Genomic DNA, 18,784 nt, shown 5'->3' with positions numbered 1-18,784 from the left:
AGACTGAACAGGAGTTTGCATATTCTAATCAACTTGTTTATGAATAGCTTATAAAGACAGGAAGATTGACTTAAAAGGAGAAAAATTACTGAAGTCTTACATGTGGAAGGTGTTTCTTGAAGATGCATTTATAATGTACTGAAATATTATGTAGGTTAGCAAAACTGGAGCAGAAGGTGCTGTGCTGGATGAAGCTAAGAACATCAACAAGTCTTTATCTGCTCTTGGAAATGTCATCTCTGCTCTGGCTGAAAGCAGTGTAAGTGTTCTCTTTTTTATATTTGTATACTTTAAGATTAAAGGCTTGCATCTCTGAACATGATATGCAAAAAAATGTACCAATCTCATTGATATGTATGGTATGGAGTCTTTTAAACCAACGCAGTTGCATCAATGCATTGGAAATTGCCATAACTCTTGTATGGTGTTGACACTGATAAAGTTACATTTAGTATTGAGGCACCTAAGTATCCTAGTGAAAGTTTTCTTGTGCTCTAGAAGTTACCAAACATAGAATTTTAATTTTGTCACCCTATGTGTTCAGTCTTAACGAATTATGAATTAAAGTAGAATTTAATGTCTTTGAAATGAAGTTACACCTAAGAAAAGCACAGCTCTTATTTCAACAAATTAAATAATGTGTCTGAAAAACTGACTAATTTAATTAACCATTTTCTTGGTAGACTTATGTTCCATATCGTGATAGCAAAATGACCAGAATCCTTCAAGATTCACTAGGAGGTAATTGCAGAACCACTATTGTTATTTGCTGTTCTCCATCTTCATACAATGAATCAGAAACTAAATCTACTCTTCTGTTTGGCCAAAGGTGAGTAAAGGACTTGAATATTTTGCTTTTACTATGCTCAGAAATAAATGCACAATGAGAAATGTGTAAGTTACTCTGTTAAGATGCCTGAAGCAAATTAATGTTTGCTTGCTTTCTGTAATTCTTCAGTGCACACATGGCTTTAAACTGGGAGGATCATGAAGACTCTTTCTTTCCAGGAGGACAGCATGTAGTTTGGTTCAAAATGTGATGTATAGTCTTGGAGGGTAATTAATACTCTCGGTTTTCATTTTTCTCCTGAAGTAGAGGGAGGAGGGAGTTCTTCCTGTTAAGTTGAGTACTTTATTTGCCAGGAGAGACTGTCCCCTGCCACCCTTTTTTTTGACGGCATGCTGAATTACATAATCTGGTCTATTTCCTGTATCTAACTTTCCAGTAACATTTGAGTTAATGCTTCTAAATTCTTGTATCATTTGTAATTGAATTTTTAAGTACCCGTTTCAGATTTGGTATTTTGTTTGGTCTCTTTTATTTGCCACTCTGTTATTAATGCTTCAACATAATACTCCAGTTCCTGACCACTAGATTTAATCATTTCATGTACTGTGGCACATTATGAAAGCTGTCAGCATTTCAGTTCATCTGGTCTTCTATGTTAGTGTACCTCTTCCACTTTAGTTCAACAAGATGGTTTTCTACTGGTCTTTTCAGAGAAGTTTTTTATTATGGAAAGTAGACTAGATGACTTCTGAAAAATCTGGCAGAATATGAGTATTTAGTGGGTGTGGAGTAATGACTGCATTCTGTAACAGTGGAGGTTATTTGGTCTCCTTTCAGTACCTAGGAGGTCTTTTCCTTTCCTCTTAGTTCTTGAATGAGCTATTGGGAAATGTGTTCCAGCTGTAGCTCTATAGTCTGACTGCCTCATGCTCTTGATGTCCTGATTTATATTAACTCAGCCTTCTAGGGATGCTGAATTCATACTGAAACCCTCAGCTGTAGTAACTGAAGGCTAGATAAATATAATGTAACTTAGTAGGTAATCATGTGTCTTTTGGTAGCAATCAGTCCCAATGAGACTTTGCAGAAAGATACTTCAGGAGTCATAGTAGGGGAATGCGGTGGATTTCTAACTACTGTTAAGCTTTTTCCTGGTTTGGTCTTGGGCCAAGAGGGAGGGTATGTGGTAGTAGACACTACACAGTAAAGTTACTGAGGTAGGTGAGGTATGGAAGTAAAGTAAGAACTATATGTTAAATTCATGAAGTTGTATTATTAGTGCCTGTAGTTCCGTCTCCAGAGCTAATGTATTTGCATGAGATTTGCTTGACTGAATGTAGACCATCACATCTGACCTTTATAGCTTGTACACCTTTGTGGTTAGTGGACATCTAGTAACTGGATTTTTTTGTTGTTGTTGAAATGAGCTTTCTTAAATAAGCTAGATGGTTTGCACTGTAAAAGTATCATGATTTCCATTGGAGAAATGTTTGCTAGGTGTGTTGAATTGCTACGCTTTGTTCAAAGCTATGCACTACTGTCTTGACTTGAATTTTTTTAGATTAAAGTTTGCAGCTGAACTTTTCAAACTTAACCAGCTAGAGATTTTTCAGCCTTCCCAAAGTTTATTATGCTGCTCTGTCCATTAACAAGTAGTATCAATCCAACTGAAAGAATATCAAGTTGTGAGGGAGTAGGAATAAGCTTTTGGAAGAGGTGGGAATGTTTACACTTTGACTAGTGATGTGTGGCAATTTTAATAGCCTTTAATTTCTTTCTTTTAAAATGACAGTTCAGACCTTTTTGCTTTTTCTATGTAGAGCAAAGACCATTAAGAACACGGTCTGTGTCAATGTGGAGCTCACTGCAGAACAGTGGAAGAAAAAGTATGAGAAGGAAAAAGAGAAAAACAAGACTCTGCGTAACACTATACAGTGGCTGGAAAATGAACTCAACAGATGGCGGAACGGTGAGAAGCAGTTAGATTTTTTTTTTTTCTGCAAATTTTAGGCAAGACAACAGGCACTGACTAAGTCTTCAGGATACAAAATAATTAAGAGTGCTATGGAAGACAAAAATAAGACTATTAAAGCTAGGATATTAATTTGACATTGGAACTTCCTATTTTTCACTATATTGCAACTGGAGCAACTTCTAATAATCACATAATGGCAAAAGTGTCTGAAAGTATGTTGGTGTGAGGTGCTTCAGCACTTGGTTCCCTAGCAGAGCTAGAGTTATGTACATTGTAAAAAATTTATTTAGGGGGAGAAGTAATTCTATTAGTTGTAAATGCAGAAACTGAGTAAAATATTTCCTCTGCGTTGGTGTTCTCATTCCATATTACAAGATCTTGTCCTTGTTTAAAACTCAAATATGTTAATAGGCAAAAGACACACCCCAAACAAAATTGCTGACAGTGCAGAATGTGTACCCATTCTTTCTTACTGCGTAATTAACTTCTTATTGATTAAAGGGCCTAGCAAAACACAAGTTATATATGAAGCTTTAAAGTCAGAAAGGGAGGAACATAGGTGATACTTGGAGATGTATTCTGCAATTCAGCAGCTGTAGAAGATGATCCTGCAGTCTTGTAGACAACTGCACCACATCCTGATGTAAAGCTGAGAAAAATAGACTTACTTGAATAAATTTAGCAGAGTATGTTTTTTTTATTTTAAAAAATCTTCTATAGAGATTGTATGAGGCCACACCTGGAATGTTAAGTATAGTTCTTCCAAAATATTGACGCAAGATGCCAGAGTGTTGGAAAGAACCCATACCTTCCAAAGACTGTATAAAATGTTGTGTAGTAAGACGCTAAGGAATTTAGTTTAGTTTGAAAGAAGTGCCTTGATTAGCATGTAGTATTAATGTATTCTCATCAGAAAAGCCTTAATGAAGATAAAAGAATAGAAGTGTAACTGAAAAAATATTTTAAATTAAAACAAAGCAATATTTAAAGTAAGTATGGGTACCAAGCAAAACAGACTGCCAAGGGGAAAAGAGAGGATTTTTTTTGTCTTCGGGACAAGTTAAGTGCCTTTCAGGAAGATATGGTTTGATGTGAGACTTGAGCTGGCAGTAACTGGGTGAAATAGCAAAGCATGAGGTAATTTGGATGTTTTTTGATAATTTTTTTACATTTTTACATTTCAGTCATGTGAGCTTGATTGCTTATTAACTGTGGATCAGTACTCTTGGTAGGGAGTGAGTAATACTTCTCAAGGCTAACTGTGGGAAATACTTTGTGACTGACTGTGCTAAAACTGTGTTCTTTTCTTTAAGGGGAGACTGTGCCAGTTGATGAACAGTTTGACAAGGAGAAGGCCAACTTAGAAGCTTTTGCAGTGGACAAGGATATTACTGTTATTAATGATAAACCAGCCACCACAATTGGAGTAACTGGCAATTTCACTGATGCGGAGAGAAGAAAATGCGAGGAAGAAATTGCCAAGCTGTACAAACAACTGGATGACAAGGTATGCCGTTTTAATTTAACGTAAGACCTCTTGCAAATATATCGTGAACTACCAGTCTTCATTTGTTAGTACAGCTTGCTTAAGTATTCACTGGAAGTGCCTGCTCTATTTCTGAAGCTTTGATTATGGGAAAATAAAATTGCCTTATCTAGTTAAAAGTGAGTGCCCTTTCCTAGTTGCTCTCCCTCCTTTGCTGAAAATACTAAAAAATGTCCTGAATAGTGAAGTATCAGTATATAGAAAATAAGATAAAAATGAAAGTTAGGAAGGAGAAGTCCATGAGAATCTTGAATGGTATTTCTACTTTTCCTAGGTGATTGTTTGAAATAGTGCTGTACCAGAAAAAGGAAAACAATGAGAAAGCAGAAAAAAGAGTAATTTGAAGATGGCAGGGTTTTTTTCCTTCCATTTTATGCATATTTTATTATAATTTCCAATTGAAGCAATAGTACTAAATTTTAAGAGGGGGAAAAATCCTTTAATGAAATGTTGTTTCTTGGAAGTTAGAACCTAGAGAAGACAAGAACCTAATGGATTAACCAGTAAAATAAAAATTACTATTTTTCAATTTTTGTTGCTTTCAGTTGTGTAGTTATCTTAGAATAGAAAAAGTTAGATGCCTAACATCTACTGTCTCTGAGATTATTTTTCTTGAGTGGTATTTATCAGTGTACTGAACAGTCTTACTTCAACTGCAGGATGAAGAAATTAATCAGCAGAGCCAACTGGTAGAAAAACTGAAAACACAAATGTTGGATCAGGAAGAGGTAAGTTTCATTCTTGCATCTTCATTCTGTTTTTATTTGTCTTTCCTTTAAAGAAATTTGAGATGTTCTGAATAGGTGACAGTTTATGAGCAGGAAGTAGAGAAAGGGCTTACTTAGGGTTTTTGTACAGTAGGGCATTTATTTCTTATTTAGATGCTCTGCCTGTTCATTCCCCCCACTTACCTTGTGCTAATGACTAAAATTAAACCAGTTTATTTGAGCCTTAAGTATCTCTGAAGATGAAAGGAATTTAAATATTTTATGCAAAACCATCAGCAGTTGTTTTCCCTGTACAAAGTTAGCCTTTTTTCAAAATCGAGGGTACTTTGATTTACTGTAAGATATCTGTTTTAATGAAAAAGGGAGTATCTGTGTGTTACTTCAGACCATATTTTCTAGAATATTCAAATTATTTTTATGCATATGTTGCCAGTGATACAATTAATTATATGGGGAAAATACCTATTAGTAATGAAATTGATAATTTTGTTTAGCCACTTTATTAGAAAAAAATAATTCTGTATAGCACAAAGATTTAAAAAATACTAATCTTTGTGTATATGGCAAGAAGAAAATGGATCAAGGGTTTGGGAAGTTGGAGCTACTGTTTAATCTTATTTAACTTAATTAACTTGCCTGTTTAGCAAATGTTCACATTGTCTAGTTGTTCTTCAGCAGCTAACAGTGTTAAAATGCTGGAAGCTTGGTCCTTAGCCTGTTGACAGTTTCAGACACTTGAATAGTGTTCAGTGGCTTTTTTGAGACCTTGCAATATTTCATGTGTTTCCAGTTGTCCTTTATGTGTCCTGTTTTGTAATCATTTGCATTTTGACAATGCTTTAAAAGCTAAAGAGCTATGGGTATAGATAACAAATGTAATTGTTCATTGTACTCTCACTGTACCTGTCCTTGGCATCCTTATTGCATGATGTTAGACACTAAATGTAGGTACAAGTAGCTAAAAGCATGAATAAGATTCAACTTTATAAGTGGAATTTTCTTTATTATTTGTTGTAATTTTAAATAAATCTCTCTCAATGTTGCAGCTTCTGGCATCGACCAGAAGGGACCAGGATAACCTGCAAGCAGAGCTGAATCGCCTTCAGGCTGAAAATGATGCCTCTAAAGAGGAAGTGAAAGAGGTGCTACAAGCCCTTGAAGAGTTAGCTGTCAATTATGATCAGAAGTCTCAGGAAGTAGAAGATAAGGCAAAGGAGTATGAACTGCTTAGTGATGAGCTCAATCAAAAATCGGTACGAAATCAGGATAAGAAATTGTAACTCTTCTTGCCTTACCTGTATTTCTTGCTTGAAATAATTTAAAGGATTTTCACAAGGGAAAATGGGAGCTTAAGTCTAAAACTTCTTTAGTTCTAGCAAAGGATGATTTTCTAAAACCAGTAAACTCAGAAAAATATGCAGTGAATATTGACCTTGATAGCTCTTGTCTTCTTTGTACCTATGACATTTTACTACCAGAGGAGTATTTAGAAAAATCCTGCATGTCAGAAGTTAACACTTTCATTACATACTGGTGATCTGACTCAGTTTATTTGTCTTTCTGGTGCAGTTGGGGTAATCTTCACTTAAAAAAAACAACAGTCTGCCCCTTCCAATCTTGAAACTGCAGTGAGCATGCTGCAGCTTTTCTGGAAAGGAATGTTTATTTGCATGCAGTATTTATGGCACATAAAATGTAACTTTTTAACTTCTGGAAGGAGTAGTCCTGAACATTGAGGACATATTCCAAAAGATCACCCTGATGAATGTACAGAAGCAGCAGGATGAATACCATACACCTTCTCACATACCTACGTAGTTCCTGAATTGACTGACAGTTCTAGTAGCCAATTACTTGGCAGATTCAGTCAGTTTCAAACAGTTCATACTCCACCCGCTATCCTAAAATTCTTAGTACTGGAAAGGATCAGCATGTTTGCTGGCATTGCAGACAGAGTGTGCAGTGGTACAAGACTTGTTCTCCATTTTTGAAGGTGAAAATTGAGTGGGTCTGAATCTTCTAGTGAATGCAGCTTTCGATGTCAGTGGGCAAGATTTGACTAGATAGAACACTGAATGCTGTTTAATGATGTTGACATGAATTCTCTTGCAGAGTTGTAAGATTACAGTTGTGAGCTGAAGCCTCTGTCCCCAGTACTTTACATTTCACTGTCACTCTAGGACTTTTAAATTTTTACTTACGGTATATGCATGTAGGTTAATACCAGTCTGGTTTTAGACATGAAAATGAGATATTTCAGTAGCCAACCACATGTTGCTGTGTTTAAGTAAACAGTATGAAACTAGTTCTAAAAACAAGTGTGTTCTGTTAATTAAAGTGTAACTTCTTTTCCCTGTAGGTTACTCTAGCCAGTATAGATGCAGAGCTTCAGAAACTTAAAGAAATGACCAACCATCAGAAGAAACGAGCAACAGAAATGATGGCCTCCTTACTAAAAGATCTTGCAGAGATAGGAATTGCAGTAGGAAATAATGATGTCAAGGTAAGTATTATTCGGTGCCCTTTTTAATGCTGTGGATTACACGCATTGTGGATAGGTGGGGTCAGTTTTCTTAGTATGGTAAAAATAACCACCATCGGAAGCCTCATGTATATTAATAGTTTGGGTGTAAGTTTATCCATTACTGTGATTTAATCAGGTCCCAAACAGAATTGGATTATGCACAGACATGGAAAAGCAGGTGTGATTTTCCTTTCTGAAGCAGTGTTTTGACTCATGCTGTTAAACTTCTATATGAAAATGTCATAATCAACTGCATCATCTTGGAAATGTAATGCTGATCTAGACTGGCAATCAGGATGATACTTAGATTAAAAATAGAATGAGGAGCTGAAATAAAAGATAAGTCTAGAAGATCGGTATAGGAAACTAATGTAAGCAGCATTAGAAATCTTCAGTAAACTCTTCAACTGACTTATTACTTTTGTGCAAATTTCTACATAATAAATCAGAACATTTTTTTAAATAAAGTTACATTTTGGTGTTTAAATGCTCGGATTATCAGTCGAGGTGGGGGATCTCTGCTGGACACTAAGTTGCCTCAGCTAATCTTTAATTCTGTTAAAGCTTTACCTGAGCTTTCTAAAGATGTCATTCTGTACTTTTCAGCAGCCTGAAGGAACTGGCATGATAGATGAAGAATTCACAGTTGCAAGACTATACATTAGTAAGATGAAATCAGAAGTAAAAACAATGGTAAAACGTTGCAAACAGTTAGAAGGCACACAAGCAGAAAGCAATAAGAAAATGGAAGAAAATGAAAAGGAATTGGCTGCTTGCCAGCTCCGTATCTCACAGGTAAGTTTTTCTTTACAGTGTACTTCCTAAATGTTCTTTCAAATTCATTAACCTGCTGGGAAAAAGAAAAAAGTTGCAAGTTCTTTTTGATATCTAACATAGTATGTTGTAATTGAAGAGCCATAAGTCTCAGATGTATCCTTCATACTCTCCCAGTTTGGCTGCTTCTGAGTAATTGTGTGACAGGATGTCAGAATTTCCACAATATGTCTGTAGCCTTATAATGCTTTTGCAGCACTTGTTCTGCATCACAAGATCCTTTACATGTACAAGTCTTACTGAAGCAATGGCTAGTGAGCACTCTGCCTACTAATTCAGCAAGCTGGAAGTGGGAGAGGTGGCAAGAGCTCAGTACAACTACAGTAGGCTTGCAGAGCAAGTGAAGTTTACTTTCAATGTGAGGGAAGTCATTTTAATGTGATTGTTAGAAAAGGTTAGTGAAGTGATTTCTGACACTTCTCAAAGTAGTGATCTGCATACAAAATTTAATTTTTCTGTATTTTGTTTTATGTACAGATAATTATTTTTTTTTAAATCCGGAGATCCATATTTCAGTGCAGTCTTCTATATATAGCAAGACTCTCTTGCTGCTTATAATATTTAATGTTTGAAGCATCTCTTTTCCCAACAAAAATAGGTTTCATTCCAAACCAGAATAAGACATTGTCTTACAGGCTATAATACAAATTTACTTGAGTAGTTGTATTCTTCTTAGAGTTGAGTTGGCACCATTTTTGTTTTGGGATCAGGTTACTTGTTTAAAAATAAGTATAAACTGTTCATGCAGATGTAATTCTGTGATACCTAGTTGCAAAATAAATTAATCTTTCCATTCTACAAGCATGAAGCCAAGATCAAGTCATTGACTGAGTATCTTCAGAATGTGGAACAGAAGAAGAGGCAACTGGAAGAGTCTGTGGATTCTCTTAGTGAAGAATTAGTTCAACTTCGAGCACAGGGTAAGAATTGCCTCTCTATAGCCCACCCACCACCATTTTGAGTATAAAATGATAAATAGGAGGTTGTTCTGTTTACTTTGAAGGGCAGAGCTATAGAAAGGCTTTTTGCTAGTGAACATACAGTATTAATGGGGAAGAATGTTTGCTGTTTAAAAGAACTGCTATGGATAAGATTAATTTAAAGATGTTACTGATATAATTGATCATTGCAATGGGAGGGTACTCCTTTAAATATTAAGGTGTTGGCAAAGGGGGAATTAACTCTTTCTTTCTTGTGCTCACTTAGTTACCTGGCTGAAGTGTTTTTTCTCTTCTCTCCCTATTAGAAAAAGTCCATGAGATGGAGAAAGAGCACTTAAATAAGGTTCAAACTGCAAATGAAGTAAAGGCAAGTTAAATTTCATCATTTATAAACTGAACAAACAAATGGAAGTGTGGCAGCTTCTTAAAGCATGTAATATGTACCATTTCTTCTAATAGCAAGCTGTGGAACAGCAAATCCAGAGCCATCGTGAGACACATCAGAAACAAATCAGCAGCCTAAGAGATGAAGTTGATGCAAAGGAGAAACTTATCACTGAACTTCAAGAGTAAGAAATTGTTGTTATTAATTTATTAGTGCCAGGTGTCTCTGGACTGTGTAAATACAAAGGCACAGTATGGTGGAAAGGAAGTGGCCAGGATTTCCTCCAGCAGTGTCTTTCTAACTTGTATTGCTATTAACCTGTCTGACAGGTTCAGTTGATCTAATATTTACTTTTTGTGTTCAGCCAAAACCAGAAGATGATGCTTGAACAGGAACGACTTAGAGTTGAGCATGAGAAGCTGAAAACAACTGATCAGGAGAAAAGTAGAAAACTGCATGAACTTACGTAAGTGATGGTGGTACATAAAATATTTGAGTGTCACAGGTTTGCCTCAGGTTTGGCAATTAAAGCAATTACAACAATGCTCTTGATCCCTTCCCATCTAGGTAGGGGAGGGAGAGAGAGGAATAAAGGAGAGAGACTTTCTGGTTTGAAAACTAAACTAGACAGCTTTAATTAAATACTAATGATAAAAGAAAATATGTACAAATATATACATATATGTGCAGGAATGTGCAACATGCATCTCCTTATCTGTGAGCAGTTCTGAAAAGCCCCAGAGACGGGCTGAGAGGAGAGTTATAAGGGTCAGAAACACACGGGCCTAGAAATCAATGGTGATAGAGTCCTCCCCAGACACTAGCCATGAGCAGAAAAGAAGGAAAAGGGAGTTGACTTCCATGATCCCTGAATTTATACCGAGAATAAAGTAGATACATGGGTGGAATACTTTGATTCACCAACTTTGCTGCCTGTCTTAGTCTGCTTTTCCCCATGGAAGGGTTGTAGATGTGACTGATCTGCTCCTTTAGTGTCCAAAGCAGTAAATCCGACAAGCAGAGCTAAGTGTCCTTGGTTTCTCTGCAGTATCTATAAACACTGAGTGTTACCAGTCCACTGGCTGGAAAACTTGCTTTGCTACTTAAGAGAGTTAACTTGAGTCAAAAAAAATAGTAAAAAGAAAATTGGCTTCATCCTGTCTCAAACCAGGTCAGTGGGAACACTGCATTTTAGAAACTAGTGACCTAATACAATGAAGTGACTCTCAGTGTACGATATGCCTATTAAAGAGAGGCTGCAGAGCCTTCATGAACTTAACTTTTAAAAAACCTTTCTACTGCCTTAATACTTTAAATTGGAAGTAAATTATTTAATATATGAATGCCACAAATTTTTCTTTGTTAATATGCTTCTCAATTTACAGTTAAGTGTTGCATGCCCTTAAAACTGCAAGAAGCTTGTGGCAGTTCCCTTATTTTGGTTATTGTGTTCCCTTACTCTTTTTTTGTGCTGATATAACTAAACTGGTTAGGTGGTTCTATAACTGGCATATTCTTGAGGTTATTCAGCTGCATACTTCATTGAGTAAATACAGTGTATTAGTGATTTAGGGACTAAAAAGTTAATTCAGTAATTAGAATTTAATTCTGTTTCTATCTAAATATCCAAGGGTTGAGCTGTTCTGACTTGAAAGGCAGTTCTCAACATCTAGAAATCTGACCATAATCTGTAAATGTTTGTTTCTAGATTGTCAGTAGCAATTCCTTTCTGGCCTATGTGAATTTATCTTTACAGAAGTTAGAAATACATTATACTTAAAACTTTTTCAGAAGTCCATGCTTTTTGGCTGTATTTTAAAAACACAGTAGCTTTCAGGTTTTTGTCATAGAATTTTTAAATAGAGAGGCCTGAATGGTCTGTACTGGTAACCAATAAGCAATGCTTGCGTTAGTATTTTTTTATTCTACTGTGATGTACTGTAATGTTGATTTAACTGACTAAAACTTTTAACAGTACTCTTTTTTTGTTAATCCATCTTACTCTTATTTATGTGATTACAAAAGTTACATTAGATTATCTTATAAAATGTTGTCTTTGTACCACATGATTGCTGCATATGCCAGTTTGCAGGCTCAACTATATATATATCATTGATCCCTTAAAGGCACTTGCTATTTTAGAAAATTTCTATTAAAAAAACTTTCAAAGAAGCATTAAAAATTAATTTAGTATTCTGTGTCCTCTCCCAGCCATTTTGAATCCAGTTATTTTACATTGTATGTCATAAAGGTGTGTGGCAAATTATAGGCCAGAAACAATTCACATTGTGTTTTGTGGTGTGTTTTTTGTTTTGTTTTTTACTTCAAGAGTTTTATAAGATGCCTGGAACTACTTTTCCAGTGAGATCTGGAAGATGGATAGGATGCTGAGATATTCTTTAGAATATTTTATTCAAATGTTTAACCAGTTAGCTGGAAGTAACAGTGCAACTGGCCACGTGAGGAGAAATTTCAAGAGGAAAATAAGCTTTTTGGCTACTTAATTAGGAACACTTAATTTCCATGCAGTCCCTGACCTTCCTGTTCTTACCTCGAGTCATAAAAAGAAAACCCCGCATTTCTTTCCTGTATCCTGCCATTTTAGTAAATGCACTGCCTTATAAATCTGAGAGAACATTAGCAGTGCAGTAAATGCTTTCATGTTGAATAGGAATGCAGAGGTTCTGTAAAGTCATAATCATTAAGTTATGTTCCTGTAAACTGAGATTGTTGTTTATGATGCTAGCATTGGCAAATGTGCTGGGGTGAAGTGTAGAACAAAACAAAGAAAAAATCTCTAGTCTGTTACATGATATTTAGCATCTCATCTGGTCAGGCTGTACAACATTTGTAGGATAAGATCTCCCCAAGTATTCATCCTGAACCTATCTCAGAGATTCTGTCTTTACCTGTTCTAGATACACGCAATTTATGTACTTGTTTGTATTCCATCAGTATTGAAAGTACTTTCCTCTTTTTTTTCTTGCAATTCCCCCACTCCCACCCCATTCCATAGAGATTTCTCAGGATGGGGTCATCTGTTGGTTACATCCTTAATTTAGTTTTAATTTGTACTATATTGCACAATATATTGGATGTTTCAGGATCAGTTTCCTCTCTTTTAGGGTTATGCAGGACAGACGGGAGCAAGCGAGGCAAGATTTAAAAGGTTTGGAAGAGACTGTGGTAAGTTATTCAGAATATATTCCAAAACAAATGTCAATATGTGCTTTTTTCTTTCCTTCTGAGTTATTTTTTGAATTATTTTATTTCTTGTCCTTAACTGTAGGCAAAAGAACTTCAGACTCTTCACAATCTTCGGAAGCTTTTTGTGCAAGATCTGGCTACTAGAGTGAAAAAGGTAACATGGTGCAGTACTGAAACTCCGTGTTTCTGAGAATGCTACATAAATTTTAGTTTAGAACTTAATTAGGATTTGATCTTTGTGATATAATTTTTCTGGTTTGATGTTAATACGCAAGTTCATAGTTGTACTTAGCCTCCTTTCTCCCTCCCCATGTCTTTGTTACTGCAGAGTGCTGAGATTGACTCAGATGATACAGGAGGCAGTGCTGCACAAAAGCAGAAGATTTCCTTCCTTGAGAATAATCTTGAACAGCTTACAAAGGTTCACAAGCAGGTACAACGAGGCTTAACAAACTATTTAAGTTGCATTATTATAGAAGTGACTGAATGCATATTGATCATAAAGTAACTTTTATAATTATATCTTGAGTGTCTCTCGATACAATAGGCAGAAGTTTCCCAGTGAAATAAATTAATAGCTGTTTTAAGTGCATGTGGGTATATAATGGAAGAAGATCCCAATTAGTGTTGAGAGTTAGTGTATCAGTCTAGGGGATGCTTGCCTGTCTCTGAAGAAGATTGTAGACTTCAAGTGCCTGTGTTGGGTAGCATGTTCTTCCACAGTAACTGATAAATCAAATTACAGTCTTACTGATGAACTATGAGATCTACTGAAAGCTTGAGCAAAGATAATGCAGTCACCCTACTGTTTTGCCTGTTGAGGGGCAGGGGGGGTGTGGTTGGTTCTCTGTGAAGAGAGATACCAAGAAAATAATTTTGCTTGTTTTGTAGCTGGTACGTGATAATGCAGATCTTCGCTGTGAACTTCCTAAACTGGAGAAGCGACTTAGAGCTACAGCTGAAAGAGTTAAAGCTTTGGAGTCTGCACTGAAGGAAGCCAAAGAGAATGCTTCTCGTGATCGCAAACGGTATCAGCAAGAAGTAGATCGTATAAAGGAAGCTGTAAGATCCAAGAATATGGCCAGAAGAGGACATTCTGCACAAATTGGTTAGTAAAGCATTCCTTGCCCCCTAATAGCTTAATCTGTTTCCTGTTTTCTTTAATCTTTGTGCGTATGTGCATCTTTCAACCTGAGTTGGAACTGCATGTGTTGAACATGGTGTATTTTCTACCATGGATTATATTTTGGTGAATAGACTGTAAGTGTGGCTGTGGTGTATGGTTGTTTGGTTTATTTATTTATTTTAAATAGGTCTCTTTCCTGTTAGCTGGGTTTTTGTACAAGCTGGGAAAGGCTTACCAGCCTAGAATTCTAGCCTGAATGTGTGTTCCACTTCCTAGAACAAAACAATGCACTCAATCTGAGTCTGAAGTCTGTAATATAATGCCCATTTCTAAGACTAAATAGGTATTCCAAAGCAGGCAGAGAGGTTAAGCCATCAACTTAACAAAATTGTCTTGCTGTCTCTTGATATTGTGGGGGAGAGAGTCAGACAGAAACCCACAATTAACATCTTAAGATCCCTAATTACCTTTTATGTTGTTTGCAAACTAGTACTCCATAGCCCTCCCTAGAGGAGAATGGAAAAAACAGGAAGCTGTCATAGCCAGTAGTGCTTCTTACTGTGTAGTGGGAAGTTGCTCCTGTTCCCTTGGTCGTGTCAAGTGCTGAGGGTGTGTGATGTGTGAGGTCTTTGCTGTGTGTATTGCATTATTGTTGCAGAAGTAACAGTGTGGTCCAGCCTTTCTGTTGTTCTATGTCTGGACTTGAGTAATCAATGTGCTTCTCTTAAATGCTAATGCAACTGAAATGAGCATTGCAGTTGTACTTTGCTCATATTCTGGAGGTCTGCAAGGAGCTATAGCATAAAAAATTAAAATTCTTGGTCACCTCAATTGCCAGCTGGAAAACAGGATCTTTCCTGTCTCTGTCTTGGAGATCACTTGAGAGAAAGACAAACAGAATTATCCTAGTGAACTTACCACAGGTATAAAGCCTCTTGTACATAAATGTCTAGATGAACTAGTCATGTCTTACTGAAGATCAGCTTCCTGTCAGGCAAAAATTGAGATGTGTTCCTCTGGTGCAGTTGCTACCTGTAGATACTTTATATCCACACTTACCTGCTGAAAGTTTAACTGTTTCTGTGTAGTATTACAGAACTTTAAAGGCATACTGTTAATGTGTGTCCTGTTAAGAGCTAGTGAAAAACTGATTGCAAATATAGTTTGTTTACCAAACTGTATTGAGCTTGTGAATTACCTGTCAAACTACTGGTTTTGAATTAGGTAATAAGTTCATGAAACAATGTTATCTGTGGATTAATCAGTACCCAGAACCACTTGCAAAGCAGAGTATCTGTGCAGTATCAATCAAGTAGATGTGGCAGATAGAGCAGGGTAGTGATTTCTTACAGGAACATAATCCTTATGTCTTATTTGAGTTCTTGTTGCCAGCAACTATTTACTGTCACAGGGAAATACATTAGGTGGGGCAGATAATACTTGTGAAGATAATAGTTATCAAAAGCTTTGCTACCTTTAATTCTAATAGGGAAAATAAAAGCAAAACTTTGTCTACTTTTCAGTGTTTTATTATAGTTGACACTAATCTGTTAGGTTTGCAGAATACCTTTTCCTAAACTTGTTTTTTTATTCAAAGTGCATTCAATTTTGATTGTTACATTTGGGATACTGTAAATTAAAGTATTAGTAAATTTAAATAAAGGTAAAATTGTGATATATATGTATTTGTAAGTAATTTTTCTTTTCCTGTAGCTAAGCCTATCCGTCCTGGCCAGCATCCAGCAGCTTCTCCAACTCATCCAAGTGCAATTCGTGGTGGAGGTGCATTCACTCAAAACAGCCAGCCAGTTGCACTGCGTGGAGGTGGTGGACGGCAAGACAAAGTGTAAGTTTGTCTTGTGGGATTTTTTAAAATGCATGATTAAAACACTTCATATTAGTTTTATTACAGTGCTTTCTGTGGCATAAAATCACTCAAATACTCAGATTAACTTCTTTTTTTCCAGAATATTATAGTTAGAGGAACAATAAACACGTACCCTTGACTAACGGGGCCACTGCTTTTGTTACAGAACTGGTGGTGGTGTAAAAAGGTAGTTCTGGGGTTGTTCTACTGGAGTAGAACAAAATGTGAAAACAGTCAATTGGTGCTAGTTACCAGACACAGCCAAAAGCTGCTGTTTGGGAAAGGAGTGAATGGTTTAAATTATTTTGGCTTGCTCATATCTTACAAAAAATGGTTTTCTCCAAAAAGCATTCAGCAATGATGTAAAAAAATGAGCCTATCCTTTTGTGTTGTTTATTTGCTGTTCTTTCTACATTTGCACACTGCTTCATTTGTCAGTAATTTAGAAGTATTTAACAGGAAAAGTAATGTCTTAATCTGTTAAAATTATTAGCCTAGCTAGAATACAGTTAAAGTAAGTGAAATTAATATGTGCACTTGTCTGAAAATGTCTCTGATCTCCTAAGTAATTACATGCAATCTGGTACTTAATATGCTTAAGTTGCTCACAGAACAGTAGTAATGCTTTGCTGCGTTCTTTGTCATCTTAACTTTTTAGTGCCTGTACAAATGTCTTCTGGGCATTCCCTTAGTTAAGGTTATCTGCCTCTTCAGTTTGAAAATACTCCTAAAATGATTCCATGGCCTTGTATCCTGGGTGCTTCCCTTCTGAAGGGCTCCAGAGCAGTTTATCTTGTTTGTATTTGTTTCTTTCTCTTAGCTGACTGACTTTTCAAAGCTTTCTTTCAATTTTAGTGAAAATCAGGCTGAGTACTTAAGAGTACCTGGTTCTGATCAGTAGTCTCTCTTAGTACGTAAGACATTGAAGTCATCTGTACTTTAACCTCGAGCAGTGTTTACCTTGGATGACTAAGAGAGCTGGCAATTCATGGTTTCTTGGTCATGTTGATATGGTAAAATTAATTTCCAGATAGCTCCTTTGACTACAAAAGCAATCTAGCTCAGCCATCCAATGTAGAGACATTTTAAGGTATGACTGACCCAATTTATTTGAGATGCCTACTTTAGCCTGAGTTTGCACGTTCTCAGATGTTGCCTAGAATTCTATTTGAAGAGAACCTATTTAGTCTTACACTTTAAGAATACTTATTATAGTTGATGTAATCAGCAATAAATAACCAAACTTTGAACTTGCATCTTGCTTTGGAGAAGCTTTCACTGAGGAATTTAGATAGGAGACTTAGCACTTGGACTTTTGGACTAAGCATCGATAAATAATGAAGGAGTAGAAAATTGCTAAGTGTTGGTTAGAACACCTTGGTAACAGAAAGCTCCCATGTAGTATGCTTGAAGAATGGCTTAAGCAGTTGTAAAGCTTTCATATAATTTTTCTAATGTCAACATGTTGCCTATTGCTGTAGAACCAAGCAGAGTTTAGCACTTAAAGGCAGAAGAGTTGTTGTCATTTATTCCAACTTGCCTGTGTTATTTTTTGAAGAATCTGTTCCTTATGCAAGTAAAGGAAAAAAATTTTTTGAACTTTATTTTACTACTTAATATAAATTTGTTCTGAGCTTGTGAATATTCAGGTAGCCAGTATGTACAATTTTTCTCTGTAGTAATGTCTGTTACACTTCTTTTGAGGATTAATACAGATAATAACCATCTGAACCTCTGGTTAGAGAAAAACTCTTTTGTACAGTAGCAACGTGATGTACTGGTTTACGTTCGGAGACCACCATTTAACAAATGCAAACCTTTTTAGGATGATTAATGGCAAATGATCTCTTTATTCCCATTTCTTCTTCCCAAAATAGAAAAGTCAAAATTTGCAGCAGCTTATAGGTTTTATCCAGACACTTCTCACTGGCCTGGAAAAGTAGCAACAGTCATGGAAGTGGAGCTAGGTTATAATAATTGGCTTGTGTTTATAATGTTTAATCTGTCACGGCAACCAAGACTGGATAACATGGTCAGTTTATCATGCTGTAAATGTGCTTGTAACTGACAGCATTTCTTAGAAAAAAAAGAATTTAGGAATTTAATTTCATTGCCTAATTTCTTTATTCTAAAGCAGATGTTTTACTACCACTTATCAGAGTGGTCTAATAATTGAGCTCTTAAGGACTACATAAATCATAACTACAGTCTACATAAAATGTAAATAACTTTGCTCTTTTGTCTTATGAGGTACAAGCAGTTAACTGTTATTTTTTTCTGATTTGCAGTTGCTGAGAAGTAAATGAAGTGTGAGAAGGTTTGGATATCGTGTAGAGGGAGTCATTCCATGACAATAATCTCTCCCTTTGGGGACTGTAGGATTATTTTTTGAAAATGTATAAATTATACCTGGCCTGTACAGCTCTTCCCCCTTCTACAAATTCTGCTCTCTGATTTAAAAAAAAGCCCCAACAACCTAGAGTGCAATTTTGGCGTCTTGAAAAATGATATGTTAAAGTGTAGCTCTGCTCATTACACAGTTTGTCTTTCATGTCTTAAATTTAGTCTGCACTGTGCCAAGCTGAATGTATGTTGAGAAAAATCTTAGTTCAAATTTTCTAGCTTAATTTGTGTACATCTTAATGTCTTAGGGGATGTGCAACAGTGTTTAAGTATACTTTCATTTTTACCACTTCACATAACACTACGTGTCCCATTGAATTAGAATGGCACTCTGCATTACAGTTTTCTTTTGGAATGCTACATGGAGCATTGGAACTAAATTCATTTGTACAGGGTAAGAATACTGAAGTGTGCTTACGACAACTGCCATAAGGCACTGCGATTGCTACACCACAGAA

At 36.0% G+C, this 18,784-nt stretch overlaps 1 protein-coding gene across 1 annotated transcript in view; it reads left to right on the top strand.

The window, feature by feature from the left end:
* KIF5B (kinesin family member 5B) overlaps positions 1 to 18,570 on the top strand; it is a 26,560-nt gene extending 7,990 nt beyond the window's left edge. Inside the window, exons 9-26 of the mRNA XM_010007038.1 lie at positions 155 to 259; positions 684 to 829; positions 2,611 to 2,759; positions 4,079 to 4,272; positions 4,971 to 5,039; positions 6,086 to 6,292; positions 7,399 to 7,542; positions 8,170 to 8,358; positions 9,200 to 9,317; positions 9,644 to 9,705; positions 9,798 to 9,907; positions 10,088 to 10,189; positions 12,849 to 12,909; positions 13,013 to 13,084; positions 13,259 to 13,363; positions 13,822 to 14,038; positions 15,770 to 15,902; positions 18,212 to 18,570. Of these exons, the coding sequence (XP_010005340.1) occupies positions 155 to 259; positions 684 to 829; positions 2,611 to 2,759; positions 4,079 to 4,272; positions 4,971 to 5,039; positions 6,086 to 6,292; positions 7,399 to 7,542; positions 8,170 to 8,358; positions 9,200 to 9,317; positions 9,644 to 9,705; positions 9,798 to 9,907; positions 10,088 to 10,189; positions 12,849 to 12,909; positions 13,013 to 13,084; positions 13,259 to 13,363; positions 13,822 to 14,038; positions 15,770 to 15,902; positions 18,212 to 18,218 (2,190 nt within the window). The 3' untranslated portion in view covers positions 18,219 to 18,570. The remainder of the gene's footprint in view (positions 1 to 154; positions 260 to 683; positions 830 to 2,610; positions 2,760 to 4,078; positions 4,273 to 4,970; positions 5,040 to 6,085; positions 6,293 to 7,398; positions 7,543 to 8,169; positions 8,359 to 9,199; positions 9,318 to 9,643; positions 9,706 to 9,797; positions 9,908 to 10,087; positions 10,190 to 12,848; positions 12,910 to 13,012; positions 13,085 to 13,258; positions 13,364 to 13,821; positions 14,039 to 15,769; positions 15,903 to 18,211) is intronic.
* Positions 18,571 to 18,784: the final 214 nt, after the last annotated feature.

This window comes from Chaetura pelagica, unplaced genomic scaffold (genome assembly GCF_000747805.2).
Source record: "Chaetura pelagica isolate M959 unplaced genomic scaffold, ChaPel_1.0 scaffold17, whole genome shotgun sequence".
Lineage (NCBI taxonomy): Eukaryota > Metazoa > Chordata > Aves > Apodiformes > Apodidae > Chaetura > Chaetura pelagica.
Note: the sequence above shows the minus strand (reverse complement) of the source record. Positions and strands in the feature narration are given on the sequence as shown.